Source organism: Mustela erminea, chromosome 1 (genome assembly GCF_009829155.1).
Source record: "Mustela erminea isolate mMusErm1 chromosome 1, mMusErm1.Pri, whole genome shotgun sequence".
Taxonomy (NCBI): domain Eukaryota; kingdom Metazoa; phylum Chordata; class Mammalia; order Carnivora; family Mustelidae; genus Mustela; species Mustela erminea.
Genome location: NC_045614.1, coordinates 160,382,003 through 160,401,207, shown reverse-complemented (window position 1 = coordinate 160,401,207; position 19,205 = coordinate 160,382,003). Strand labels below are relative to the sequence as shown.

At 40.9% G+C, this 19,205-nt stretch overlaps 2 protein-coding genes across 11 annotated transcripts in view; one reads left to right on the top strand and one right to left on the bottom strand.

Moving 5' to 3' along the window:
• Nucleotides 1-12,386, bottom strand: part of SPICE1 (spindle and centriole associated protein 1) — a 66,895-nt gene extending 54,509 nt beyond the window's left edge. The window contains exons 1-2 of one of the 3 annotated variants that reach the window (XM_032348541.1): nucleotides 9,750-9,870; nucleotides 1,110-1,296 (exon numbers count right to left, since the gene is read on the bottom strand). In XM_032348541.1, coding sequence (XP_032204432.1) covers nucleotides 1,110-1,151 — 42 coding nt within the window. In that variant the 5' untranslated portion in view covers nucleotides 1,152-1,296; nucleotides 9,750-9,870. Of the gene's footprint in view, nucleotides 1-1,109; nucleotides 1,297-9,749; nucleotides 9,872-11,968 lie in introns of those variants that run through there. The other 2 variants (XM_032348569.1, XM_032348580.1) reach the window with 2 other exon arrangements.
• Nucleotides 11,141-19,205, top strand: part of SIDT1 (SID1 transmembrane family member 1) — a 101,075-nt gene continuing 93,010 nt past the window's right edge. For 2 of the 8 annotated variants that reach the window (XM_032348674.1, XM_032348663.1), the window contains exons 1-2: nucleotides 11,143-11,268; nucleotides 11,354-11,927. In XM_032348674.1, coding sequence (XP_032204565.1) covers nucleotides 11,718-11,927 — 210 coding nt within the window. In that variant the 5' untranslated portion in view covers nucleotides 11,143-11,268; nucleotides 11,354-11,717. The other 6 variants (XM_032348653.1, XM_032348602.1, XM_032348631.1 and 3 more) reach the window with 6 other exon arrangements.

Below are 19,205 nucleotides of genomic sequence, written 5' to 3'. Positions count from 1 at the left end.
TACTTGCTTTCACCTTTATTTATTTATTTTTTCCAAGAATGTTTATACTGCCTACCAATGTGCCATAGACTGACTATAGTAGGCCCTGCGGGATCTAGAAACACTCAAGATCTCTGTCGTCAGTAAGCTTACTGCATAGTAGTAAACAGCTATCAACAACACCAATGTAAAATTAGAACTGTGACAAGTACTAGAAGATACTAGATACTAAATTTATAGGAGTATTTGTAGGAATTACTCGAAATCTGAAAAGTAGATGAGTCAGCTACCAGGGAAGAATAAAACAACCCTGCAGAGGGAGGCATATATGCGAAGCTGTGTGGCAAGTGCAAAGAACTCGAAGAAGTTCAGTATATCTGAAGATGAGAGAGCAGTGGGAGCTTGGTGTAAGGAAAGCTGGTTTAATAAGGCTAGAGCCAGGACAGGAAGAGCTGTGTGGGCCACGTTAAGGGCTTTACAAGCATTTTATTTGAAAATAGACCTAATTTGCTCCAATATGACAACTTCCTTTAGTCCTTGGTTTTCTACTGTTAAGACATATCCGTACAGGGACCAGCAAATACGTTCAGCACCCTCTAGATGCTAAGAACTGCATTTTAATAGTTTCCACTATGACTGGGGAAGTTGATGTAGATATATTTGATAATCAATCAATATAATCATTCCCTACATACATCCTCAGCTCCCTGTCCTTCTCTGAATTACTGTAATACTGGGCAAAACCACAACTCTGGCCTTAGCAAAACTACATACTAAGTGCTTGCACCTTTGCAACTGAAACTGAAAGAAGAAAAACACCCAACCATGTTGACTTTCAATTCATAATCACTAGTTTTATTTTTTTAAACACATTTATTTTTTTGTTTGACAGAGAGAGAGAGAGAGCACACAAGTAGGCAGAGAGACAGAGAGGGAGGTGGAAGCAGGCTCCCTGCTGAGCAGAGTCCAGTGTAAGGCTGGACCACAGGACCCTGAGATCATGACCTGAGCCAAAGGCCAAGGCCTAACCCACTGAGCTACTCAGGTGCCCCAAAATCACTAATTTTAAGTGTGCCCTTAAAGATGCCCCCAAACCATATTAAGCTTCCTCCTCCATTGATTTCTCTTACCCTTCTACATGACAACTTTATACCGTCTCTCACATCCAGCATATCTTCCTCTATCCTCAGTTTCAGGCAGTAGTCTTGCTTCCTAATTCATTGGACACTGAAGCAATCTGAAGAGAATTTCCATAAGTCCATATTGCTAATTCAATCCTTCTATCACATCTTTACCCACAAACTTGCCTTCCAGAAGCTTAACAAAACCTAAACACAAGAAAGATGAAGAACATTACATCAGTAATGTACATCAGTGTACATAACAAATTACACATTAAATTGTTCAGAAACATATATTTAAAATATATAAAACTAAATGCATGGCAACAATTACATAAAGGCCAGAGGACAAAAATGGAAATCTATTACTGTAAGATTCTTATATTATTCCTTATGTGTATAATATTACTTGCAGGTAGACTATAATAAGTTAAATATGTATATCATAAACCCTAAAGCCATCACTAAAATACTAAATACTAAAAATACTAAAAATTACTTAAGTAGCCTAAAAGTAAGCAGAAAAAGTACAAAAAATGAAACAAAGACCAGGTGGGAGAAATAGAAAACAAATAGCAAGATGATAGATTCATGTCAATCATTACATTAAATATAAATGGTCTAAATACCCCCTTTAAAAGGCAGAGATTATCAGTATAGGTTTTTTAAATAGCTTCCTATTAGAAGAAACTACATTAAATATAAAAAGTGAAGTTTAAAGGGGCACTTGGGTGGCTTAGTGTGTTAAAGCCTCTACCTTCGGCTCAGGTCATGATCCCAGGGTCCTGGGATCGAGCCCCACATTGGGCTCTCTGCTCAGTGGGGAGCCTTCTTCCTCCTCTCTCTGCCTGCCTCTCTGCCTACTTGTAATCTCTGTCCGTCAAATAAATAAAATCTTTAAAAAAAAAAAAACTGAAGTTTAAAGTAAAAGATAAAAAGATATGTCATGCTAACACTGGTCAAATGAAGTTGAAATGGCTTCATCAGTATTAGATGAACTAGTTTTCAGAGCAAAGAATATTTCCAGGGGTAAAAAGGAAAAAAAATCATTTCATGATGACAAAGAGGATATTAAATCAAAAATATATAAAAATCCTAAACACTTATTCACTTAATAAGAGAGCTTCAAAATAAATGAAGCAAAAACTGATGGAACTGCAATGTAAAATTAAAAGTCCACAATTATAATCAAAAAGATTCAAGTCATACTAGGAATGTTCTCTGACTACAATGCAATCAAATTAGAAATCAGTAACATAATGATTCTTGTCAAATCCCTCAAAATTTGGGGAAAAAATAATACACCTCTTAAAAAGCCATTAGTCAAACAAGAAATCAAAGCAGAATGTATTTTGCACTAAATGAAAATGAAAATACAGGATATCAAAATTTGTGAAATGTAACAGAAATAGTACTTCAAGAGAAATACATGAGACTAAATGCCTATATAGAAAAGAAAGTCTCAAATCAGTGGCCTCAGCTTTTACCTTCAGAAATTAGATAAATAAATAAAAACAAGTTAAATCCAAAGTAATAAGAAGAAACAAAATATAAAGATCAAAACTGAATCAATAAAAGAGAAAGGCAAAATAAAAGAAAAATAATGACAGTGATGGTTGGATCTTTGAGAAGATTAATTAAATTGCTGAACCTCTAAATAAATTGATCAGGAAAATTACCTATAAACTACCAATATCAGAAGTGAGAGCAGTGAAATATTCTACAAACACTAAAAGAATGTATTTTGAACAACCTTATGGTAATAAATCTAATAAAACAGATAAATGGACAACTTTCCTGAAAGACATAAATTACCAAGACTTTCTCAAGAAAAAAACAGATAACCTGAATTGCTCTACATCTGTTACAGGGAGGAAACAAGAGAGAGACATAAAGGAGGAAGGAAACTTTAGAGGGTAATGGATATATAGATAGTAGTTTCATGGATATGTATGTATATAACACAAGTGATATGTGCACGTTAAATATTAAATATGTGAAGTTTATCATCAGTTATACTCAAGAAAGCTGTTTATATAGATTTATTTGCGTGGTCCAAATATAAGCTGGGTGAGCTCCCCAAACCATAAGATGCCCTGCTTCTACTTAGCCTAATTCCAGCTTCCGTATTCCAACTTCCAATCAGTGTTTCTGAAGTTTTCCCTTTATTACACTATAAGTCTTTTTACTCCTCTCCTATCTTTGAGTCTCTGCCTAATGTAGGTGATGGTGGCTGAAATCTTTCCTATATCAAGTTCTGAATAAACAGTCTGTTTACTCTCATGTCAATAGACTTTGTTTCCACAACTGCTTAGATTTTTTAATGACATTGATTTTTTTTAATATTGGCAAGATTTGTAATAATACCTGATAAGATCCCTTTCAGTTAGGTTCAAGAGCATGTTTTATCCAATGTCTCTTCCAATAGATGAAATTGCCTAGTTGATGTTCATCAAGAGCCTATTTAAGGTTATTTATTTGAGACAGAGCGAGAGAGAGAACATGCCTGAGTTGGGTGAGAGATAAAGGGGGAGAGTCTTCAAGCAGATTCCCCACTAAGCAGTGAGCCAAGCACAAGGCTCCATCTCATGCCCCAGAAGATCAGGACCTGAGCTGAAACCAAGAGTCGGATGCTAAATGAACTGCGCCACCCAGTGCCGCATAAAGAGCCTATTTAAAAGTGTTGTGAGAAGCTGGCCTTAACTTCCTTACTCATGGGTATGGTACATGTTTCCCTTGCAATATTTTGCCACATCTCCATGCTACAGAGAAGAGTCTAATATCAAGCATAAAATTTCTAAATGTGTGGGCCTTCCTGTTAACATTTCATTGGGACATAATCAATGTATCTCTGAGGGAATGGGTCATATGGCCTTACAGACTAGTGGGAGTACATTTAGTCAAGGGAGCTCAAGGATTTCTGAAAGTTTGGCTAATTTAATTTAAGGATGCCATTTGTTCTTTTGATTTTTCCCAGAAGTTTGTGGATGCTAGGACAATACAGTTCTTGAGAAAGGGTAATGATTCACAAATTTCTTTTAAAAGGATTCATATAAATTCTGTCTTGGTCATTGGATATAAAAATTGATATACCCCGGGTTTGAAACATAAAATCAAACAGCTTTTCAGAGACTGAAAGAAATTACAGCAAAGATATTCAGCAAGGAAATGGCTTAGCCCATGCTGTGGTGAGTGGGAACTGGATAAAACTCATCCGAAGGTGTTTAAAGGGACTTTGAGACTTTGGCTCCCACCATGCCTCATCTTTACAGGTTGCATTCTGTCTTTTTTTAAAGTTTCCCAACTAATGTTGATTTGAAATTGTTAGCAAGTTTTTAAAGATTTTATTTATTTTTTTGACAGGGAGAGATAGAGAGAGCCAGAGCACACAAGCAGTGGAAACGGCAGAGAGGAAGGGAGAAGCAAACTACCCACTGAGCAGGGAGCCTGACGTGGGGTTTGATTCCAGGACACTGGGATCATGACTTGAGCCAAAGACAGATGCTTAACTGACTGAGCCACCCAGGCACCCCAATAGTAAGCAATTTGTCTTTACTGTGATGAGCCTTTTCATGGAGAAATTCAGCTAATAATCATTTGAAATCATCTGGTGTCACCAAATGGCCATGTTGAGTGTGCCAAGGATGATCTCAGTGAAGGATATTCTTCGTCTTTCCACTCTTCCATTTCCAAATCAGTCGTTTAATGTGGGTATTTAATGATGGCCTCTTTGAGGCAATCTAGAGATTTATCCTTTGGGGTTTTAGTTAGTATCACAAGCTTGGTTAAGGCAGCTTATCTGGCAAAATGATCTGCTGGAGGATTTCCTTTAACTCTGTTAGCATCAGCCTCAGTCTTTACAATAGCCATCTCCCGGGGCACCTGGGTGGCTCAGTGGGTTAAATCCTCTGCCTTCAGCTCAGGTCATGATCCCAGGGTCCTTGGATCGAGCCCCACATCAGGCTCTCTGCTCAGCGGGGAGCCTGTTTCCCCCTCTCTCTCTCCGCCTGACTCTCTGCTTACTTGTGATCTCTGTCTGTCAAATAAATAAATAAAATCTTTAAAAAAAAAATAGCCATCTCCCTGGAAGGTAGAAGTGTATCTAAAAGTTCCTTAACTTGTTCACTTCTGCTGGTGTTCCAGCAGAAGTAAGGAAAACTTTTTGTTTCTAAAACATCATGCACTACTCCAGAAACATGCCTGCTATCTGCATGCATGTTTATTTACTCTCAGGACTTTGTCTGATTGACAAGCTCTGCAAAATATTATGAATTCTGCCATATGCACTAACTTTACCTCAGGTAGATGACTATCCTACAAAGGAAAGTTTAGATAAGTGATACTATTAGAGATAGCCTAATAACCAGTTTCAATTCTGAAGTACCACCCATGAACAAATAGTAGGTCTAGATTCTCAGTGTGAGTCTCCAGTAAAGCTAAGCAATTTGCAGAAAGTCCTGTAACTGAAGAAAGGCAATTATGGAGTTCCTCTTCTTCAAAGCAAAAGAGTGGTAGGATTCAGGGTATTGTAGCAGTGGCTAGGAATGTAAGAGGGAGAGGGCAACAGAAATCCATAAGAGGTTAATCAATGGACTTCAGGGTGTTGCGGGTTCTCCAGGAGACTTGACCAGTAGTCAAGTCAGTACCGCATGAGGAACCATAATATCGAACAAGGAACCTAGAACTAATTCCAAAGAAGTTTTGCAGTGGCACTATTGCCCTAACACAGAGGGTATTATCCTTTGCAACTGGAGTAGGTGTGAGGCTACAGTAAGTGATGGGGTTTTTATGGTGTCCGTGAAGTTGACTTAAAGCCCCGAGGCTTTAAACCCCAGAACACTCATGCACAAATAGACAAAAGCGTTTCTGTTGTTGGTAGGGATGTCCAGGCAAGTGGGCTGTCGAGGACCCTTCTTCAGATTAAAGGCTTGTGTAACACTTGGGCTCCCAGAAGAGAGTGGATCTTACTAAAACCTTAGTCATTTCATAAAGAGGTGTCACAATCTCAGAAAAAAATTACACCCCTTGTCTGAAATATTAGACCTAGATGTCATCTCAGTTATAATTTTGTGAGGGGTCTAGGATAGTCCTTATCCTTTTATGAGAGAATGTTTTTCACTCCTTCAAATAGCCCATGCCCTAAATAATGTACCTTGTTTTGACAAAACTGTAATTATCTCTTTTGAGATGTTATACCTTTTTTCTGTTAAGGCTGAGAGCTACAGGCTTCTATGAACAAAGTAGGAAATTACCCACATATTACATCAGAAATGAAGCATAAGGGAAATTTGGATCTTTTGGTCATTGATTAAAGGCCAAAGAAAAATAGGAAGGGGCTTCAGTGAACCCTTAGGGTCTAGCTATCCATGTCTATCATTGTCCCCTCAGATGAAGGCAAAAGGATATTGACTCTTAAGTGTAGGAATACATCCAGAAAAGGCACTAGCAATGATCCACTACAGAGAAGGAGGTGGTTTGTGGGAGAATGGATGACAGGATGGAATTTGGGGTAGGTATTAATGGAGAAGGAGAGATAACAATTGTATTGGTGTCCTGAGATCTTAAACAAATCAATATACTTGTCCACTTGGTTTCTTTACTGGCAGGACAGTAATGTTACAAGGGCTCATGTACCTTATGAGAAAGGACTCTTTATATAAGGCTCTCAAATATAAATTTGAGTCTTTTCTTGCTCTAGCTTCTAACCTTGAGGAAGTTTGAGAACTTGATAAGCTCTAAATGAACTTTAATATATGCTGTTCCAATTATTTTTCCTATGTCAAAGGGGATTTTAGCCCATAAAGAGTCAAGTACAATGTCAAGATCTGCATCTGGAGTATACATCAAGTATAGTGGAGAAGGAAAGTTTTATACGAAGCAGACACAAGTTGATTAGGAATTGATACATCCTCTGAAACCTCAAGAAATAGTCCCTCTGGTGTGCATTTAGTATTACAGCACTATTTGCAAAGTAGATCTCTCCCTATAAATTTGTAGATGCGGTATCACAGAGGAAGAAGAGATGTCAATCAAGGACCCAAAAGTTGTAGCTCAGTGCCGGGAGACAGGGACAAATCTTTGAGTTATTTGAAATACTTACACTTTTATTCTATGCTTATACCAAGGAAGAGATTGAGCAAAGATGGAGGGATTTAATGTAGAACAGTTAGTGTTGTTGGGAGATATTTTCTGTTTGTCCCCAAATCTCCTATAGTTTCATCTTTTTATTTGTTTGCATGATTAAATTATGATCCAATCAACTTTTATTAGAAATGTTTTGGGTTTGGCTCTTAGGAGACTTAGACTTCTTTTTCTGGCCTTTTTCTGACCCGAAGGTTTTTCATGGAAAGAGAGATCCTCAGGTCGCTTTCCAGGTTGATCCAATCGGCTTTTGTCATCCAGGATTTAGCATCTGAGGTTCTGATCAACATGCATGCAAGTTGATACAGGTCAGGCAACTCTGGGTCATGTGCATCCAAAGGATTACAAATTCTTCTATGAGTCTTCGCTAGTCTTGCTTGGGTTTAGGGAAATCATTCATTGTAGCTCTTAATTCGTCTCAGATTCAAAGTTTAAATTCTACAGACACCTGCATACCTGGCTTATGGGAGGGATAGACTATTGGAGTCAACTAGCATTTGGAGGCTTTAGAGAGTTGCTGGGAAAAGATAGGGCATCTGAACAGGGGAAAAGGAAGGAAGAGGTGCAGAAGGAGGGACTTCAGAAGAATAAGGGGGAAGGGAGAGAGCTGGCCACAGGAAAGTAACTGAAGGACTAGGAGGGGGAGGACTTACTATCTAAATGAATCTAGATTATAGGTTAAGCTTGCCAAATTTCTCATTAGTTTTGACCAAAGAATATTTTAGTAAAGGAATTTTTAACATAATTTCATTTGAAGTCCTCTGCAAACCACTCAAAAAATGGGGTCCATTGGATCTGAAAAATCTTTATTCTTTTTGTTTTTTAAAGCACCTGTCAAATAAACAATTTTGGTCAAGGCCGATATTCCACAATGGTCATTTAAGGCCCAGGTCATCCTTGGTGAAATTTCATCATTTGAAACATAGGTGCAAAAATTAGAATTGTAATGAGTGTACATATAAGAAGTGAAGCTTCTCGAAAAGGAAAAGAAGAATTAGACTTAGCCGAGACTGTAAGAGCTGGCAGCTGGAAGTGATGCTTGTGCACTTTGAGTCTTGAGACTCCAGCTTGAAGGGAGCTGCCTCCAAATGTAGACCCAACAACCTATACCTGCGAGCAGGTGGAAAACCAGAGAGAATGTTCTCTGGGAATCAAAGCCAAACTCTAAGGACAAAACAATGGAAACAAAGGATAGCCTAGTTTTATAGGTGATCCAAAGCAAAGTTTTCCCAAAAGAAGGCTGGTCCAGTGTTCTGCTCTATGACAGCCAATACTTTTGGAAAATAGAACACAAAACAGAAGCAGGAAAGAGAGCAAAGATGGCTGAAAAAGAATAGCTGAGCTCCACCAAAGATGCCAAACAAATGGAAACCAACAACAAAACCCAGATATCAAACTGAGATGAGATAGCCAAAGAAGTCAGAAGCAAAAAAAAGCCAAGCTCAGACATGGTGCTCACTCACCATGTCAACGCATACCCAACAAGCGAGCTGTAAGGCCCAGAGGCCCTTGGTGAGTATCACACCTGGGTAAAGGCTGGAGCCATTCAAATGGCAACAGATTTCCTCATGCAGAGGTTGCTTGCTATAGCAAGCCACCATCTCCTCTGCTTTACCAAGACTCAAAGACGGGCAGGGGACTGGGAACACTTTATAATGAAGAAAAGGCAAGGTTTCAGAATACTCTGATTGTATCTTGGTGGTTCAGAGAAGCTGCAAGCAGACTAACTAGAAGTGGGACATTTTTATGGTTCACAAAACATATTTGGCTTCCTCTGATGGATCTTGAGTTGGGAGCAGAGGCAAAAATTGGGGAACTCGGCAGTCACTGACCAAGTCCTGATCATTCTGGGCCATTTGCTGCAAAGATTGTGGTTTGTCTTCCTGGACCAGATGCTGTAGAGTTTGGGGTCAAAGGTCTATTATCATATATAATCTGGTCATTGACTGTTCATATATTCAGCCTGTCACAGTGGAAGCTTGGCACTGTAGATATTCTACAAGTCTGATTGCTGAGCCGAATTTAACTTTTTAGCTGTTGATCTAGGAGTCATACAATAACAATATTTAGTCATACAACATGTAAACTTTCTAATATAATTTCAGAAACATTCTTCTGACCCTCCCCCCATCTTTACAGCAACCTTGTGATCCTGAGAGGTTAATTACCCAAGGCCATTCAATGGAATGAGGATTAGATCATAGTATAATTTGTAATATATAATTCAAATTATATATATGGCATCTATAATGGCTTTAAGATAAATATTTTGGCTTCTTTGCTAAGATAAAGGATCTGTTCTAATCACTTCTAATTTCAATGCTTAAAGTTAGGGTCATAGCTCCTTCAAATACCCACAAGGCTGTCATGTGGAAGAAGGATTAAGTTTATTCCTATGGCTCCAGAGGGCAGAACCCATGCCAGTGAGTGAAAGAGAGGCAGATTTCAATTTAGAATGTGAAATACTGTTCTAGTAATGAGACACTTGCCCGCAAAAGAAGGAGTTACCTTGTGCTAAAGCCAGTTCCTCATCTCTTGTGTGCTGAGTAGGACTGCATGACCCTCTAGCTGTAGAGAGTGCTTGAAATGGCCAGGCCAGCTAAACTTGAAAGACTTGATGAACGTCAAGTTTATTAAATTTTGTTAAATTCTGAAAAGAGATACAGACACTCTAAATACAGCAGTTCAATGTCTGGGTGAAATTATCATATTTCTCAAAACAATGAGTTGCACTTTAAACTTTACCCCCAGACTCCTCTTTGAATTTGTATTTTTGTCCTTATGCCCATACATTTTCAAGAACATTTTTTTAAAAGTGAAAATTGTCCTAATAAGTACTCTCTAACTTAATCTTCCTTTAGTATTGTTTTCTAATTGCACAGTTATGAAACATTATACCAAATGTATTGAACTCATTTGTGATATTTTAATAAATTACAGGAATTCAGTGAGGTTAAAAACAACAACAACAACTTGGGGTGCCTGGGTGGTTCAGTCCGTTATGCCTCAAACTCTTGGTGTTGGCTCAGGTCATGATCTCAGGGGCATAAGATCCAGTCCCCGAGTGAAACTCAGGGCCTGGTGTGGAGCCAGCTTGAGATTCTCTGTCTCCCTCACCCACTGCCCTTCCTCCCTCTTGCGTGCTCTCTCTCTCTCTCTCTCTCTCTCTCTCTAAAATAACTAAACAAATCAAACCCTCCCTTTGAATGGTAAATGCTAGGATTTTAATCTGTAACTTAATTCTTTGAACATGATCTTTTCTTCTTCTGGCTTCTCTTTAAATGCTCCTTCAGACCGAATGCAATTTTATTACTTTCTAGTTTACAAATAACTTGAAGCTGAAATAAGACAGTGAGTTCTCTTCTGCACCTGAACAGTGATTGTTTGATGTTCCCTAAGGACTTCCCAGGGATCCTCTTCCCACCTCACCCTTTATCTGTCTCTCCAGCTGTTTAAATCAAATCCCCTAAGTTCTGCCAGAAGAATAGCTCCTTATAATGACCTCTAGTTTCTCTCTTTTGAAAAACAATTCAGAACCCCAGGGATTCTCCCAGAATCTAAGAAGTCCTCGCAGAAGTGAAGAAGGCAAGAAGTTGGCTCAGACGGAAAGTAACCCTCTGCAGAAATCCAGCTTCTCTGAGACCTTGACAACCTCCGGGACCAGATTTCAGGCATGTTGGAAATTGTCTTCTTTACCCTATCTCTTCATTGTCTTTATGACTGTACATATGCAATAGGTACACAAACAGCGAGGGAGAGAGAAAGCGATAGTGTGAGGCTCTCCCTGAGAGTAGAAGATGATAAAGAAATAAAACAGGTGTCTGGGAAGGGGTTCTGTTAGTGAAGGGAAAAGTGAGAGTTAATAACCATCATTCAAACGGGCGGGAGTTCTCTGCAGGTAGCAGACAGGAAAAGCAAACTCGTGCACCCTCTTTGGGGACAGGCTCTGTTGCTTTCTCTTTCTTCGCTTGCAGTCGGTGCACATTTACTTGAAACAGACTGTATTTCCTGCTTCGTGGCTTATCAGGTTGACTCTTAAGACTAGTAACTATTTCTTTCTTTAATGTCTCTAATGCCTTTTAAAATTTATTATTTATTATTATTTTTTTGAGATTGATTAAGGACTAAATCTGTTGAAATTCTGGCTGGGTAAGTGGGGGATTATCAGAAATGAGAAAAGGGGGAGGAAAGGGACTTGGAAGCGGGAGAGCTAAGCAGCAGCCCCAGGCCCCCGTACCCTCCGCCCCCGCTACCCCCGGCCCGCGACCTCCCGCGGAGACCCCAGGCGGCTGCATCAATATTTGATCGGGTCTTCGCCGGCTGATTGCCATCACTCGCCCGCGGGGCTTGCCAGGCATCACCCGCGCTGCGCTGAAGCCGGCGCCCAGGCCCGCCGGGGGGCTTTGGAAGGACCCGCTCTGCGCTCGCTCGCTCGCCAGGGAGGCTCTGCTTGGTAGCAGGGGCGCGGCGCCCACCATGCGGAGCTGCCCGCGGCTCGCGCTGCTTTGCGCGCTGCTACCCTGGCTCCTGCGGGCGGCGGCACCCCGGCGACCCGCGCAAGCCCTCCCACGCCGCGACCCCCGCGACCCCGCCAGGGGCGCCGATTTTGATCGCGTCTACAGCGGGGTGGTGAGCCTCAGCACCGAGAACATCTACTCCTTCAACTACACCAGCCAGCCTGGCCAGGTAAGACACTCGCTCTCCTCGCTCGACTCCCAGGAACTTGCCAGATCTCAGAACCCCGTCGCTGCTTTGGGTCCCCTGGGAATTGACCTCGGGAGTCCTCAGGGACCGGAGGACCCTCGTTCCCTTTCCCCTTCAATGCAATCAGTGCCTTGCTCGAGGCTGCGGCATCCTCCCGCAACCGGCCTCGGGGACAACTCTGGTTCATCTCGCACCTTCCCTGGCCTGGTCCCCTGGCATTTCGGGGCTTTGCAGAGGGGCGGGTTCCCTGCACCTTCTGTGGCTCCTGGCCCCCTGCTGGGCCTTTCTCTAGGAAACTCAAGATTTCTGGGGTGGCGGAGGGAAAGGACCGCACTTGTGTGCCTAATCCCTGGGGGAGAAGGAACCTCATTTCATTTGGATGATTCTGCCAGACCCTTCTATTTCATAGCTCCTGGGGAGGGACTGCTGCTCAGAATCTAAAATAGGAATGTGTGAGAATGGACGCAAGCTGCCGAGCTGTGTGTGTTCAATAGTCACTTCCTGTGATTCTGTACTACTGTCACACGTCTGGGCTTCAGAAAAGCCAGAAGACCTGGCCAGAGATGTTGCAACTGCAGCCATCAGCTGATCTATGAAGGTTTTGATGTTAAATTAGGATGGATAATTGTGGGAAAGTTCTAGACCTATTTCTGACAAGAATCGAGGTGAGGCAAGGGGAGGAAATGACTGCTTCAGCAACTACCCCTTTGACACATATACTCTGATTATATAATGTAGAAAAAATGCATAGGTAGATTTTTCCATCTGATATGGTCCCCTCTGGGGCACAGAGAAAAGAGAAGACTTGCCATTGTGCCTGCCTCTGGGTCTTCTTCCCATATGGATGTGTATGTGTATCTCTTACTGTGCCAGCGTTCCCTACTCCCTTGGAAGATTCCAGAACCAGATGACTTGGATACCACAATATGCCTCCCTCTCTAACTCTCAGTGAGAACCAGAGCTCAGAAACCTGGTAGCTTGGAGTAGTATTGAGTAGCATGGACCAGTTTGCCCACCATCACTCCCAGACATCTCCCTAAGCAATTTCCCCATCTCCAGGCTGGCACCAAAGGTCGCCAAGGCAGCGCAGCCCTCACCCTGGCCAGTTGCCTGCTGACCTTCAGGTTGGATGTCCTGAAGTGAACAGCGTGCCCATGTGCAGACCATTCTACTGGGGACAAGTGGGAGGGACAGTTTTTAATCCTCCCAATTCCGTGTCACTCATCTCTTCCTGTCCAGTGTGCGGTACAGACCTGCGGAGATGGTGCCATCTCAGTGAGTTGTGTTCCTAGCCCTGTCATTTGCTCAGAATGAATAGCCTGAAAAACTCCCTGATCTCTGGGGTGCACTGTCAGTTTTCCCCTAAATCATTGGGAAGGGCATTCAGATGTTAGGTGCAAAGTGAGTCCTGACATCAGCCTTTATTTAGTATTTCTTACACTTCTGCTTAGAAATAGATGGGCTGTTTTTAAACTGTTGCTTGGCCTTTCTGCCCTTAGTATTTGGTGAGTTTCTCTGCCACAAGCACAGGTGCTCTGTGTGCAGCTGGGTCACCTGCTTGACTTCCCTAGAAAAGCCTGAGATATTGAGGACAGGGGCAGAGTCATGTTCATTTACTAATGTTTCTGAAAAGTGAATAAGTGAAGAAAGATTGAAGGAAACTGCAAAACTAAATAAAAGTAAATAAAATAAAATACATACTTTTGGGGGCGCCTGGGTGGCTCATCCAGTTAAGCATCCAGCTCTTGATTTTGGCTGAAGACATGATCTCAGGGCCCTGGGATCAAGCCTTGTGTCAGGTTCTTCGACTCAGCGTGGAGTCCACTTAGGATTCTCTCTCTCTCTCTCCCTTCCTGCTCCTCCTCTAAGATAAATAACTAAACCTTTAAGAAAAAGAAAAACAAAAATATATATACATATTTTTAGTAGGTTGAAAGTGTGAGATCATTCCAGATAAAAACAACATTTTTAACAATTGTTATGAAATTATGCCCTTTCCGTTTTGCCTGTCTACATGTTTAAATAGCTCTTGTTTTATGAAACAAGATTGAAAACTCATTTTTTTAAAGATTTTATTTATTTATTTGACAGACAGAGATCACAAGTAGGCAGAGAAGCCCGAAGAGAGAGAGGGGAGGAAGCAGGCTCCCTGCTGAGCAGAGAGCCTGATGCAGGGCTCCATCCCAGGACCCTGGGATCATGACCAGAACCGAAGGCAGAGGCTTTAACCCACTGAGCCACCCAGGTGCCCCTGAAAATTCATTTTTAAAATACTTTGCATAATACAATAAAAAGATGACAACCTCAGCAGTCCCTAAAATTTCACTAGTCTGAGAAATACAGTTGGGAACCATGGGGCTGGCAGATAACTCAGGTGGTTTAATTATTTTAACACTGGTATGAACCAGATGTCCTCAACGCTTACAGCTTTAGAGAGACTGCTTTTTAATTCTTTTTTTTTTTTTTCCCTAAAGATTTTATTTATTTATTTGAGAGAGAGACAGTGAGAGAGAACATGAGAGGCGAGAAGGTCAGAGGGAGAAGCAGACTCCCCATGAAGCTGGGAGCCTGATGCGGGACTCGATCCCGGGACTCCGGGACCATGACCTGAGCCAAAGGCAGTTGCCCAACCAACCGAGCCACCCAGGTGCCCGAGAGACAGCTTTTTAGTATGCAAATAAAACAGTGGAAACCTCAGTCCTCTTACTTGGGGAAATTGCTCCCTTTCACTCCCCCAGTTATTCCTGGTATACCTCGTATTCTCCAGAGATGGCATTTTTCTCATCTATCTATCCAAACCATTACTCTTATTTCTCTTGTTTGCCTCCTCTCTTCTTGGTCCCATTTGCCCCACATTGGATACCAGCGGCCCCATCTTCCAATAACATGAATACCATGACTTTGGATATAGCAGAATTTTCCTGAAGGTTTGGACTGACATAAGGGAATTACAGAGCAGAGCAGGGTAGGTGCTAGATTAAAGTGGAGATCTAGGCAATGCTGTCATAACAACTTATTAGCTATTCCCCACTAGGGGAAATTTCAAGATGGTGACACTACCTTTTAGGCCTGGTTTATCACCATGTTCTTGGCTACTCCCCACCCCAAATGCTGGCCTCTTCCACTCTCTAAATTTTTGTTAATTCATGAGAAGCAGTTTGTCTCCATTGCAGATCCCAAACTCACTGAAGGGTTCTGTTAAATAAAGCACTATGAACCCAAGAGCCATAGTTTGGCCAGGACCTTTTTCCTTTAACCAGACCCAAGTGTTGGTCAGGGACACCTTCCCTACAGGGATCATTTCCCACCCATCCCTCTTCAGTGCAGCAAAGAATTGGGTTTGGGGGGAAGAAGTATAGCCGTTTGAGTTTTCATCTTTTTCCCTTTACTCTTCAAGCCATTGTTATGTTTGACATTATTTTTTCTTCACTTTGGAAGAGAAAGGCTTTTCCCAATTTAGGCTTTGGTAAGAAGGGGAAGCTGCTGTGGAAACCTTGGCCCCTAATCTTTCCAGTCAGCCACTGCCTCTCCCATACCAAACACTGATCCAAAGAACTAGTTAGCCAGGCATGTGTCATGCTAATTAGCTGAGGTCAGTATCAGGAAAAGCCTCACATGCCTTCTAGGCAGAGTAATGTAAATATGAAGTTGCCACTAAAAAAAAAAAAAAATCTCTGAAAGAATAGAGCAACTGCTTTAAAGAATAGTGAAAATAAGGAGTGAAGGTGCAGGTTAAGCAAGATCATGGTTCATTTCACTTCCCTGGAGGGGAAGTATCTGGAGACTCCTTTTCAGGGGAGTAGAGTTTCACTGCCCGCGAACAGGGTGTTCTACCACTACTGGGCTGGAAATAAACTAGAAGGAAATCACCTTGTTGAGAAAGTCACCAGGCATATGTTTGACTAGGACAGAGGGCACGAAAGCAGGTTTATTGAGAAATGAGAATACTCCTGTAGAGACAGGTGGTGGCCATAATCAGATGTTTATACTTGAGCTAAATGCTGATAAGAAGGCTTTCAATAAAAAATCTACCTACCAGCAGGCAAGAAGTCTTCTCAGAAGCTTTCAGTCACAGACTTTGTTGTTCTTTGTAGATCTTTTAATTTGAAATGCTTCCCTGGACATGTTCTTTTTGTTTATTCAATGGAAACATTTATCTTTTAATGACATATGCTTTTTTTTAATGCCCAAGGAACAATCCTTGACTTTATTCACCTCAACCTGTAGTTGTATATCTAGAACGAGCTATACTGCCTCTTGGATCCAAATTCAAAATATCTATCCAGTTCCGACAAACAGTGAAACATAGATCAGGACACTCCAGTGGTAACTTCTAACTATACATTAGTGGTTACTTAGAATGAAAACCTCTGATGTGATTAGCCTCAGTTCCCCCCGTCTTGGATGGACTCCCCCTGTATTCTTTATGTACTGAGGCAGGGAAACCTTCTTTGCTGGCCTCCCACTTCCTCTTACCGAACGGAACTGGTGCTTGTTTGTGAGGAGGAAATCATCTCATTAGCATGTTATCTGGTGGAACAGAATACCATAGACTGGATGGCTTACAGAACAGACATCACTTCTCACACTTTTGGAGACTAGTTAGTCCAAGATCCAAGTGCCTACTGTGGGCTGACTTCTAGCTTGTAGACAGTACCTTATAGTGTGGGTCTTCAGATGGCCCAGAGAGCAGAGAGAGAAGCAGGCTCTCTCCTGTCTCTTCCAAGGGCACTAATCTCATCATGAGCGCTCTGACCTCCTGATCTAATGACCTTCCAAAGGCCTTGTCTCCAATACTGTCACATGGGGGATTAGACTTCAACATACAAATTTGGGGGCAGAAGGGGACACAAACATTTAGTCCACAGCAGTTACCACCATTTTTCTCTATGGCTCTGAAAACAAAATATCAAAGTGTCATAAGGATGTTTAGGGGCTGACATTACTCCAGTTGTGGGTCCAATTTAATGGACCATTTATGGTCCAATTCTGCCTGAGATGCCTTCTCATCTATCTAGACCTGATAGTCATGTGCTAAGTTATCAAAAAGATTCTGTAAGTATGTGCTGTCCATTATGGTAGCCACTGTCCACATGTGGCTCTTGCACACTTGAATTGTGGCCAGTCACAAAATGAAATGTACCATAAATGTAGAATACACACCAGATTTCAAAGACAGTATAAAAGAACATGAAATGTGTAATTAATATTTTTGATTATATGTTTAAGTGATAATATTTTGGATATATTAAGTTATATCAAATATATTAATAAAATTAACTTCATTTGTTTGTACTTTTTAATATAGCTACTAGAAAAAAAATTTTTTAACTACTAGAAAATTTAAAAATACCTGTGAGTCATATATTTTCCATGGACAGCACTGCTCCAAGTCCTCCAAGACTTTAGAGAAGTCATTCATCCCATAGATGGCTTTGTTGGAGGAAATAAAGCTTGAAAGGTCATAAGGGATAAAAAGAACTTGGATAGGCCAAAGAAAAGGAGAAAGGCCTTTCAGACAAGGAAAAATGTATCTGATTTCTTTTTTGACAATACTACCTCAGAAGTGGTAGTATATATTTCTACCAGGAGGCACATAATGTCTGGTTGTCTCTTTTTGTGATGATAGCCACCATGGATCATAATTGCCTAGTTTCATTAAGAACGATAAAGTAATAATATTTTAACTATATCCCTTACTTTTTCATCCATGCATTGGAATACTCCTATAATAAGAAACTTCTCATCAGCTCCTGGGGCATCTTAAGCTACTGTTTTGTCTTCATTCCTTACTTTTACTTACCAATTTACACAAAATAATTAATTGGTCCCCAAGCAGCCTATGATAAGGATCATGACATTTCATTTAGCATAAGCATGAATTCATGAATTTAAACATATCTGATATGTTTTGACCCATTGCTGTTACTAAACTTACATTCAAATTGTTCATTGGCCAGTGAAAGCCAGTTTGAGTTGGATCCTGAATTCTCTTGATAAAATCCAAGTGGTCTCTGACATCTTCCTTGCTTTCTGGCATGAAAAGTTATTATAGGCTCAGCAGGTTCAGTTCTTGTCTCCAACATGGAATCAGACAGATCAGGTTCCTTTGAGTAACAAATAGAGACCATAATATGAAACCTAGAGGCTTTTATTGCTAATGGATTGGTAATTTTTTTCTAAATCTTTTCAATGGACAGAATTAAGGATAGATTGTATCATGAGCTCATGCTAGCACTTCCAACTCAAATTCAGAAATACAGGCTTTTTACTTAACCTCATCCAACTCACACAGAGATTTCCTTCTGAGCCCAAAACCCTGCTTTTCAACTATATGGACTTACTCACTTGCTTTAACCCACAACATACACACAACAGTTTTAGATAACAATACTAACATTACCACCAGTAAGATTACTGGCGCCAATTTAAGATATATGTTTACAGTTCCTTTTACCTTAGGGCATATTTCATGATTGATTAAGTTGAGTCACATTACTGTGTTTTAAAGTAAGGTAACAGTGCAGTTATGTAATCCTTTCAGTGTAGTTATGTTATCAACTTAGCAGTCTGTTAAGCATTGGACACATGATTTCAGCTCAGGTCATGATCTCAGGGTCATGAGATGCAGCCCCAAGGCAGGTTCCTCACTGAGCGTGAAGCCTACTTAAAATTATCTCTCCCAGAAGGTGGTGGGGTTATGGACATTGGGGAGGGTATGTGCTATGGTGAGTGCTGTGAAGTGTGTAAACCTGGCGATTCACAGACCTGTACCCCTGGAGCTAATAATACATTATATGTTTATTAAAAAATTTAAAATTTTTTTAAAAAAAGATTCTCTCTCCCTCTGCCACTCCCCACCACTCTACCAGGAGGCACATAATGTCTCATGGGTGTGTGCGTAGATGCACACACACACGCATAAATTATGGCCTGTAAAATGAAGCAGTTTTTTTGCTGTTATTATTGTTCCAATGGTTTCCTTTTTTACTAATATATTGATATGTTGCCATTAGCCTCTTCTATTTTTGTCTCTTCTCTATGATGAGCAATACTGAAATTAGATGGTATCTTCTTCTTCTTCTTCTTTTTTTAAAAAGATTTTATTATTTATTTGTCAGAGAGAGTGAGCACAGGCAGACAGAGTGACGGCAGAGGCAGAGGGAGAAGCAGGTTCCCCGCTGAGCAAGGAGCCCAATGTGGGACTTAATCCCAGGACGCGGGGATCATGACCTGAGCCCAAGGCAGCCGCTTAACCAA